General features: G+C 38.9%; 1 protein-coding gene across 1 annotated transcript; it reads right to left on the bottom strand.

Annotated features, from left to right (window-relative positions):
• Window positions 1-1605: 1605 nt before the first annotated feature.
• On the bottom strand, window positions 1606-9620 carry LOC141586059 (E3 ubiquitin-protein ligase At1g63170-like). Its single transcript, XM_074407171.1, has 6 exons — window positions 9291-9620; window positions 4231-4350; window positions 3993-4128; window positions 3755-3901; window positions 2330-2548; window positions 1606-1688 (listed from the first exon to the last, which is right to left on the bottom strand). Exons 1-5 carry the CDS (start codon window positions 9521-9523, stop codon window positions 2432-2434), a joined length of 753 nt encoding a protein of 250 aa, XP_074263272.1. The 5' UTR covers window positions 9524-9620; the 3' UTR covers window positions 1606-1688; window positions 2330-2431.
• Window positions 9621-10986: the final 1366 nt, after the last annotated feature.

Genomic DNA, 10986 nt, shown 5'->3' with positions numbered 1-10986 from the left:
TCAAGTCTTCTCTCGTCGTAGCTTGTTTCTCGACAAGCGTGTTGGACAAGTTCAAATTACGGTGTCAAAGCTCGTGTCGTCTTTTAGAAATGATGAGACCTTTGCAATATTTGAGCTAGTATCACCGCGGTCCAAGAAACCAAAGGGTCGCGTTACGTTCTCGTCCACCACTTTTATTGACGGACGAGAATATAAACCAGTTATTGGGAGTCATGACCAATTTTTCTCAAAATGGTGCCAAATTTCGTTGTAATCAAGATTATATTCTTGTGTTTAGTAATTATATTCATCATATCTCGCTATTTTTATTTTTTTACAAAATAGCGTTATAATTATCTTGTAAGTTGTAATCGTATACTAGAGTTGTTTATGGATCGTATATACTAAAATAAATGATTTAAGTACATCGTATGTTGATCAAAACTCTCAAGTGCATGCAGGCCTAGCGTTATAATTTAACCCTGTAATCGTATACTAGAGTTAGTTGTTTATGGGTCGCGCGTCTTATTCACTCGATCCACATTGTTAAGCCACTAAAAGACGGGGTCTCAAACAATTTATTTTCACAAATTTACATGGGTCTAAAACAAATCGGTTCGCTGAACCGCTAATTTAATTTGGTTTGTTTAGACTAAAATACAAACCTTAGCCGCACCATTTCAAACAACTTTAAATGCTTCGGAAAACCGCTTAAAATAGTTGTACTAAAATGTTTTGTTTCATTTATGAACTACTAGTCGTAATGTTTCATTTATGAACTATTAATCATAATGTTCTAGGCTCGATTGAATGGTTGTAGATTTATTTGGAAATAAAAAGTTAAATGAATAGGATTGGAATATACTCCCTCCTATTCGGTGTTTTCTTCCCCTTTGATGTGGGCACAAGATTTTAGGAGATGATTAAAGAATGAATAAAGGAAGATGGTGGGGTTTGTGAATTGGAGAGGGGAATGAATAATTAGGAATTAAATAAGGAATTGTGAGTTAGGTGGGGTTTGGTTACAGGAGAGAGGGATGAATAAAATAATAGTAAAAGTTAAGTGGGGTTTGGTGATAAGAGAGAGGGATGAATAAAATAAGAGCAAAAGTTTTCAAAATAAGAAAGGGGAAGAAAACCTGAATAATCCGTTTAAGGAAATAGGGAAGAAAATAGTGAATAGGAGGGAGTATAATATAGTAATGTTTTGTGAGAGAAAACAGAGATAAAAGAAAAGGAGAGGATCCACTTTGGTAATTCACAATCATAACAGTGTCGTCTCTAAACTTCGCCACTGTTTCGGCTAACATTCATAGGTAAGATATAGCTGCACAGAGGACATCAAAATGTTATGCATGGTGGTAGCATGGAAGTTCTTGTAATTCGCTTCCACTCTCATTAATTAGGATTCTTATTTGTAATTTGATACGTGATTAAGAAATAACCGAGTCGGGATTTGCATTTATGGGGACGAGAGAAAATTATGGGAAAAACGAGTAAATGTCATAAGACAAACTCGAAAAACGTATGAAAATTTTAACTAAAAGTCCCTAACTCCACACCTTCGTAACTCCCTACTTTTTTTTTTCCAAAGTCCGTTTTATAACATGGAGCCTCAATTGGACATTTAAGAACAAGGCCTCAAAAATTTATTTAACGGCTCTGGTTGAGAGGTAATGAAGAGGGGAAGTAATAAAGAGAATCCAAATCTTATCTTTATTAATTCAGAAGACAATACTCAATCCAGGGCGTGCCATATCATTAATTCAACCTTTTTTTTTTGGAAATACATGTTATGGTGGGACCCGTTAGTGTGCAATGTATTTAATTCTTCAGAATTCCGGCTATACAAACATGCGATAAATTCCGTCTTAGAACAAATACTACGAAATAATACTATAAAATAATTTTATACATTCCGAATAAATGAAATTAATGGCATATAAGCGGAATGAATTACAAATCGGAATAAATGAAACTAATTACAAATAAATGAATTACATAATTTAAAAAAAAAAGTTAAATAATAATAGAATTACATAATTACGAGAAGGAATTACATTTAATTACGGGATTGAATTACATATAATGCGAATAAATTACATGCATAATTTTTAAAAACTAGATAGTACGATATATATATTTTTTTTTTTAATATCCTTTCTTATTTCCTTTTAAACCATTGCATGTGAACACGTATTTGTAACAAGTTTAAACAGTAATTATGTAGATCGCTGATTTAGACCAACTAGATAAGTACAATAGAAATGCAAAAAAAAAAAAAAATACATCTAAAAACATTAATACCGGCCCAAATACATACCCGTGCAATTTTGCACGGGTTTAAAACTAGTTGTAATTATACAAAGGGTTTGTACCAAAAAAAAAAAAAAAAAAAAAAAAAAAAAAAGGAGGTCGACCGATTATATACATTGACATTTGGGCTCGTTAGTCAGAATAAAGTTTCTTGTAGCCAATCGCTGACGCAAAGACGGTGAACAAGGTGCCCGCAGGGAAGTTCATATGCTAGGCGTCCATCCTCATAACCTTTACGGCAGATCCCACACACCTACATAATGTCAAATGATTCAAAAGTATTGAGGTAAGAAATTTCACCAAATGTAGTTTGAGACAACTTTAAAAACCGGAGATGTAGTAATTTAACCCCATAACTTATGAATTATGTGTAAATCAGTTCTTTAAGTTTTACTTGTAACAAATTAGCCTCATAACTTTCCAAAAATGTGCAATTAAGCATAAATCAATTTTTTTACCATTTTTTTAACTAAAACCTACTCCCTCTGTCCCAGTCATTTGTTGTCCTTTTCCATATTGGGGTGTCTCAGTGAGTTGTTGTCCTTTCTATTTTAAGAATGAACTTGATGAACAATTTGATCATTCATACTCAATTTGTTCCATTTGTCACTTAGTAATTGGCTCTTTCCTCCTTCCTTGATCTTTGTGCCAAAATCAAAGGACAACAATTGACCGAGACGAAGGGAATATTATTTTCTTATCAAAACTATTATAAATATAATATTTACATATTCAATGAAAAATGCGAACCAATTTTAATATAAACAAAAATTTGGTCATGTAACTTTTCATTGTAACATCATTAACAATTCTCATATAGTCATATTAGAAACATTTTTCACCAAAATAAATTTTTAAAAAATTTGAACATGTTTTTAATAAAAAGGGATTTTAGGATTAAAATCTAATCAATAATTTTGATTTTAAATGAAAGTAGTAAAATATTTAATTAGCAAATTTTATTCTTAAAAATAAGCTATGTTCATGGTTAATTGCACATTAAAAAACTTATGGGATTGATATGCTACATTCATAAGTCAAGGGAGTTGATTGCACATAATATTAAACTTACAAGGGTGATTTGCTATATTACCCCTTTATAAACTATACTCGTACTTCGTATACAGCTATGTGATTTCATATAATCCTAAATGAGACGATTTTTTAATGACAAGTAATGAGTTAATGACATAGGGCCAATTCAAACAAAAAAAATCGAAAATTGTAACCATAACTTTATCATTTTTCATTGTTTAGCGGGATCGAGCTCCCCTATTAGCCCCCTCAAGTAGGCCACTAATTTTGTAGATCCCTAGTTTTGTTTTTTGAATTGCTCTATTTATCTCGGTTATTTTAATAATCAATGATAAACAAGTAATTGGAACGGAATGATTACACAATATAAGCAAGGCACAAGTCAAAACACGTCTAAAGAAGTACAAAGACGAAGCAAACTTACAGCATTCTCTGTAGAAAGAGCATGCAAAGTAGGTGTGTCATTGGCGGCTTCGTTCATAGATCTACGAACTGATTCCCGAGCATCATAATTTAGGAACATGACAATGTTCTGTATCATCTCTGCAATAAGCTTTTGACTTGATCCGTACTATTTGTCAAAACAATCTTCATAATATAAGCGAAAATCTTAGAATATATATACTCCTACAATTAACAAAAATTACAAGCGCGCGCGCTACCTGAATCGACAAAAGTCTTAGAATTGAGCTTATGAATGCGAGGCAATAGACGCTAGCTGCGACAAGGGTGCATGCTATGGCAACAGGAATAATAACACTTACGAAGAGGTCAAATGCCAAAACTATTGCTGTGAGCCTGTGAAAACAAATTGTTGTCTTCAGTAACAAAAGACGAATGAAGTTTAATTTGCGGAATATCAGTAGGATGACAAGAGGAAGAAATTAAATTACGACTTACCAATATAGATTTGGTGCATCATTTGCAAGCGTTTTCCCTCCAAAATACATCCAGTAGAATCCAGTTATCCACCAAAACAATATTAGCACTGATTTTATTGACACCAAAGGCTTTGTAAAACTGCTAAGTGAAACATTTTTGAAGATTTAGAATTAAAATTAAGTAATAATGCGCCTCGTTATTTGAATCTGTTAGGGTGCAAATTCTTTTTCTAGCATCTTTAGAAGTATCCAGCAAATATAATAGTACGAGGCTTTTTGAGAACGAGCGTAAACGTAAATTTATGAAAATTTGACTCAAAATAAACAATATCATACTATTACGATCCATTGACATCAATGGAGTAGAATCTCGACAATATGGTACCAATGCCTTCCCCCACCCCATAATTCAGCTTAATTTAAAATTTAGAATTCTAATGTTCCAACTGATAGTGTAGTCATTCAATTTTATTTAGAGTAAATTAGATTTTATCCTGATGGGGCATATTCTGCACCGCTGACCAAGTCAACATATTGAACAAGGTCAAAGATATCCACAGCAAGTCAACGACTTAGATAGCCTAGCCGATGCAGCCCATCGGCCTGTTAGCCTGGGTCTCGGCGTGACAACCTGCCAGCCGGGACACATACCCGCGTACTCATATCCAAAACCCCTCGGCGGTGAGTCAACATGGCCCGCCGGCCTGCCATAGGTCCCTCGGCCGAGGGGTAGATCAGTCTTTCCACCTGCTAGCCACTTGGCCACTTGGCCACTACGTGACAAAAGGTGAAAGTCTATAAATACTCCTCAACTCTCATTGAGGAAAGGAGCCAAGGGAATCCACATCTTAACCTAAATACACTATTCATCTGGTAATATCTTCCTTATCTCTCTACAATACATACCTAGCCAAGTAACACAACTTAATCCTTTAAGTTTACTGACTTGAGCGTCGGAGTGAGTACGCTTGGCACAAAGCCAAGCCCTCAGTTCGTTCATTGTTGCAGGAGAGGCCGAGAGGAACGTTAGAAGCAAGAAGGGTTCAACTCAAGACATTATTCTACAAGCCACGGGTGGTAACGATACTTGCTCTGGAATTACACCCGGAACAATTGGCGCCGTCTGTGGGGAAAGATACTAGAAGCTAGTCACATTCATTCCCAAACAAAAAAAAACTCAAAACAAAAACCCACCCAAAAAGCTAAAGAAGATGTCGAAACAACCAGAGAAGGTGTTGGTGGAAAACGAATTCTAGGTTAGTGGAAGACCTTAGTCCTTCCCGCACTCGCTGGAGGACGTCGTCGCCGCAACACCGACGAGGCATGCCCCAGAGGAGTGAAAGAAGTCCGACTCACCAGAGTCGGAGAACAAGCCCGACTCATCAGAGTCGGAGAAGAAGCCCGACTCACCAGAGTCGGAGAAGAAGCCCGACCCGCCACGGGGAGGGGAGCCGGATTAAGGATACAAGGAGCCGATCGCGCGTGTCGTTCGACACGTGGTCGACAAACCCCTCAATGACTATGTCCTTGACGTCCGGTGCGACTAAGCTAAAGTTGCCGCCCATATCATACAAAGGAGAAGGTGACCCAAGCGACCAAAGCCGAAAGATGCAATCGAGCCAAAACCTCGATCACCTCGGCCAAAGCCGGGAGTGACGGGGGAACGAGCCGGTAAATGCAATCGAGCCAAAACCTCGATCACCTCGGCTAAAGCCGGGAGTGACGGGGAACGAGCCGTTAAATGCAATCGAGCCAAAACCTCGATCACCTCGGCCAAAGCCGGAGTGACGGGGAACGAGCCGAAAGATGCAATCGAGCCAAAACCTCGATCACCTCGGCCGAAGCCAGGAGTGACGGGGAACGAGCCGGTAAATGCAATCGAGCCAAAACCTCGATCACCTCGGCCAAAGCCGGGAGTGACGGGGGAACGAGCCGGTAAATGCAATCGAGCCAAAACCTCGATCACCTCGGCCAAAGCCGGGAGTGACGGGGGAACGAGCCGAAAGATGCAATCGAGCCAAAACCTCGATCACCTCGGCCAAAGCCGGAGTGACGGGGAACGAGCCGAAAATGCAATCGAGCCAAAACTTCGATCACCTCGGCCAAAGCCGGAGTGACGGGGAACGAGCCGAAAGATGCAATCGAGCCAAAACCTCGATCACCTCGGCCAAAGCCGGAGTGACGGGGAACGAGCGTAAATGCAATCGAGCCAAAACCTCGATCACCTCGGCCAAAGCCGGAGTGACGGGGAACGAGCCGTTAAATGCAATCGAGCCAAAACCTCGATCACCTCGGCCAAAGCCGGAGTGACGGGGAACGAGCCGAAAGATGCAATCGAGCAAAAACCTCGATCACCTCGGCCAAAGCCGGGAGTGACGGGGGAACGAGCCGAAAATGCAATCGAGCCAAAACCTCGATCACCTCGGCTAAAGCCGGAGTGACGGGGAACGAGCCGAAATGCAATCGAGCCAAAACCTCGATCACCTCAGCCTAAAGCCGGAGTGACGGGGAACGAGCCGAAAGATGCAATCGAGCCAAAACCTCGATCACCTCGGCTAAAGCCGGAGTGACGGGAACGAGCCATAAATGCAATCGAGCCAAAACCTCGATCACCTCGGCTAATTAAAACCGAGGGCGACGGGGGAACGAGCCGATATGCCTAGATATTTACAACGGCAGTCAGAACGTAAACTCGATCACCTCGGCTAACTAAGACCGAGAGTGACGAGGGAACCACGACTTGCCCTCGGCTAATTAAGACCGAGCTTAAGAATGTATAAGTACCGTTGAGACGCAAATCTGACACCTCGGCGAATTAAGACCGAGCGTGAACGAGGACGCGATCAATAATGGTCTATAGATACGAACGCTGTCGCGCCGTAACCCCGATTCGCTCGGCCAAGGCCGGGAAGCAGCGGGGCCACAACGACCGATACGCTAACATGTTTACAGCGGCGGTTGGGACACGCTCCTTGACAGAATGCCAATCGACGTATCATCTTCAACACGCTACTTGGTATCTACTTGCCAAACGGTCCACTCTCAGCCCTGGTCTCGGCCAACGTCTCTCTCTTTTCCACATCGGATGTCCATTACACATCCATGTGGAGGGGGAATAGGGTACGGCCTAAGCAGAACCAAGCCGAGGTAGAAGAAGCCGGGGCAGAAAATTTTTACTTGCGCAGAATATACGCTCAACACACATCGGAGCCCATACCACGGCATAGACTACGCTGGGGGCAAATTGATGGGGCATATTCTGCACCGCTGACCAAGTCAACATATTGAACAAGGTCAAAGATATCCACAGCAAGTCAACGACTTAGATAGCCTAGCCGATGCAGCCCATCGGCATGTTAGCCTGGGTCTCGGCGTGACAACCTGCCAGCCGGGACACATACCCGCGTACTCATATCCAAGACCCCTCGGCGGTGAGTCAACATGGCCCGCCGGCCTGCCATAGGTCCCTCGGCCGAGGGGTAGATCAGTCTTTCCACCTGCTAGCCACTTGGCCACTTGGCCACTACGTGACAAAAGGTGAAAGTCTATAAATACTCCTCAACTCTCATTGAGGAAAGGAGCCAAGGGAATCCACATCTTAACCTAAATACACTATTCATCTGGTAATATCTTCCTTATCTCTCTACAATACATACCTAGCCAAGTAACACAACTTAATCCTTTAAGTTTACTGACTTGAGCGTCGGAGTGAGTACGCTTGGCACAAAGCCAAGCCCTCAGTTCGTTCATTGTTGCAGGAGAGGCCGAGAGGAACGTTAGAAGCAAGAAGGGTTCAACTCAAGACATTATTCTACAAGCCACGGGTGGTAACGATACTTGCTCTGGAATTACACCCGGAACATATCCCTTTTTGAAATCAACTTTTTTAAAATTACTCCTTTTTAATTTGTTTTTTAAATTACTCTCTTAAGTTGTATTTTTTCCTAAAATTTACTCCCTCAAGTTGCATTTTTGCTAAAATTATTCTTTTAAGTTGCATCTTTTCCTAAAATTGCTTCAAAACTCACAATTTAAAGTGACTTATTTCCTCTATTTTTGAACTCCCCCTACATTTATCTACATAGTTATACCTTTTAAAATATAGATTGACTAAGTCACAAACGGAATAAGTTCAAATACAGACGAAGTAAGTCACTTAAATTGATATTTGGAGCAATTTTAGCAAAAAATGTAATTTAAGGAAGTAATTTTAGCAAAAACAATTTAAAAGAGAGTAATTTTAAAAAAGTTGATTTCAAAAGGGAGTAAAATCTAATTTACTCTTTTATTTACTGTTGGAAGTTTAGGATTGAAAGGCTTAAATCGATAAATAATTGAAGAAAAAAAAAAATAATAATAATAATAATAATAATAATAAGATATTATATATATATATATATATACTAAAACAATAACTTATCATAAGTATCACTCGGGATCGCGAAAAATATTTAGGTGGACCGAATACCGGGCATAAAAACGGAACTTAGACTGAATCAAACCCATATTTTTCGATCTGGTCTTGCCTTAGACCAAAACAGATAATTTTACATTGTTTAAGACGCCAAAGTAACAATTATTATAAACGACGATTCAAGTCAAAGGTAACATTTCTTATTTGGCGCACAACATTACCATGTTGTTCTTATATTCAATGATATTTATACATGTCATTACATGGCTCACCTACCAACAGACAATTAAACCCACAATTACATGTCTAGTTTTTCTTTCTTTACCCTTATTTTTTCCACCTTTTTCCTAAATACTACTCTATTTTTTCAATGTTACCTTTGGTCTGGGTTAGAGGAGTATATAATAATCAAAATTGGAGTAGTTGATTAACTCATTATAATATCTCTAATATAAATAACCCAACATTAATTTTATAATATATTGTTTTAATTTAAAGAGAAATAAATACTTGATTACGTTATAAAATTGCTAAAGTTAGCCACAAATTAAAATACCTAAATTTTAATCTAATCGATCAGCATCGAGATTAACTGGTCTTAAACCGAACCGAACCAAAAACCAAAACTTACGTAATAATTTAACAAACAAGATAAAGGATCATACCTATCTATGTCAATAGTAAGACGATTATCGCTTCGTCCATACTCAACGCAAACACAAACACTCTGAATAACACGTAAAACTCCATATCCAACAAGCCACAACCTTAGTGGAACTTTGGTTGTTTCACCCTTTTTCAGGACCATTGCAACAGCCGCGACCAACACTATAACCACGTGCATACGGAGTATCAGCCATATTCGTCGTAGTAGTCGCCAGCTGTTTTCGATTGACATTGTCGAAAGAGAAAGGTAATTTGTGAAACGGAAGGACTAAGAATTAAGACGTGAGTTGCAACCAAATAATTTGGGTTGATAAATGCATTAAAGTAAGTGGGTGTAAATATCTAATATTCGATTTTTCCTTTCGGAAAGGGGGATTGTTAAATAATGTTATTCCACCTCAATTATATTGTACGGAATACTTTATTTTAATATTATTTGAAAATTATACAGTACATGTCAATTGTCTATTAGCTTAATTGATAATAACGGCATAAGCAATGATACATCTCAGGCTCAAACTCCATTAACATCAAAATCGTCCTCGTGATAAACGGGTCACTCAATATATACGCCGGAGTATACGGATCTATCTATGAATGTACTACGGAGTATCATTTAAATTTGGTCGTAGTAAGCTTTTTTTAGTGTAAAGAGAGCTATAACAGCGAATATGATCTTGAACCTAGGTAGGGAAAATCTAGCTAGTAGTAAAGATAGCACTTGCTATCCCAAATTTCCAAAAACTAATTAAGATTGTCATTTTCGTAACCCTGAAATTCTTAATTATGGACTTAACATATGTACAAACAATATGTGGAAAACCAAGTGGTGTTAGTCCAGTGGTAGCTGGGTTAAACCTTGAAACTTGCAGAAATGCAGGAGTTGAGAGGTCCCAGGTTCGACTACCAGCTGGGGCGATGATCACTTGGCCACTGCAGCCCCCGAAGGGGGTGACTTACATGGTCCATGTGGTGGTGCGGGAATGCATGGGCCCGGGGGGAACTCAACCCCCTCGTCATCAAAAAAAAAAAAAAAAAAAAAAACAATATGTGGAACGCTACCCCAAAAATTTTATTTCTAGATTCGCCCTTGAACCCCAGATCATGAGTACTACCTCTCATAATTTTATCCACTGATTAAGCTGGTGGATAATTTTTACCTGACAAACGGGTCATTGGGTTTCGTTCAATTCGAGTTCGGGTTGTTCGGGTTTGCAGGAATTCGGGCCGGGTAAGGTCATTTCAGATTTAGGTCATTTTCGAGTGGTTGTTATCATGTTATTAATTCGGGGATTACGTTCAATATGGGATAATAAACATTCAGTTCGGGCTGAATACGAACGGTTCAATTCGAGTCTCGTGTTAGACGTGGATCCTCAATTCAGATACGGGTAGAGTTCAGATTGAGATATTCAAACCGGATCATTCCCATTATGTCAATTTTCCTAGATCTAGTTGATATCTTCCTTAATCAAGGAGACTACAATAATATATTCTTCTTTTATATTAGTCATTCATCCTTGGGTCGTTTTATGTTGCTTTTGCTTTTCCTAAAGCACTTTCTCTAACATTATTGCACTTCGTTTTGTCTACATATAACCCTCTAACATTATCTTCCTTTTGGAAAAAAAACGTAAATTTTCGTTTGCAATGGTCATAAGTCACGACCAGATAATTATGATCATTGTATGATAA

The sequence above is a fragment of the Silene latifolia genome, chromosome 6 (assembly GCF_048544455.1).
Source record: "Silene latifolia isolate original U9 population chromosome 6, ASM4854445v1, whole genome shotgun sequence".
Classification (NCBI taxonomy): Eukaryota; Viridiplantae; Streptophyta; class Magnoliopsida; order Caryophyllales; family Caryophyllaceae; genus Silene; species Silene latifolia.
Note: the sequence above shows the minus strand (reverse complement) of the source record. Positions and strands in the feature narration are given on the sequence as shown.

Coding starts and splice junctions, on each gene's coding strand:
- LOC141586059 (XM_074407171.1), bottom strand. CDS start 9,523: ATGTCAATCGAAAACAGCTGGCGACTACTACGACGAATATGGCTGATA. Junction 3,902..3,992: donor TAAGACTTTTGTCGATTCAG/GTAGCGCGCGCG, acceptor TTTGACAAATAG/TACGGATCAAGTCAAAAGCT. Junction 2,549..3,754: donor CTCTTTCTACAGAGAATGCT/GTAAGTTTGCTT, acceptor GACATTATGTAG/GTGTGTGGGATCTGCCGTAA.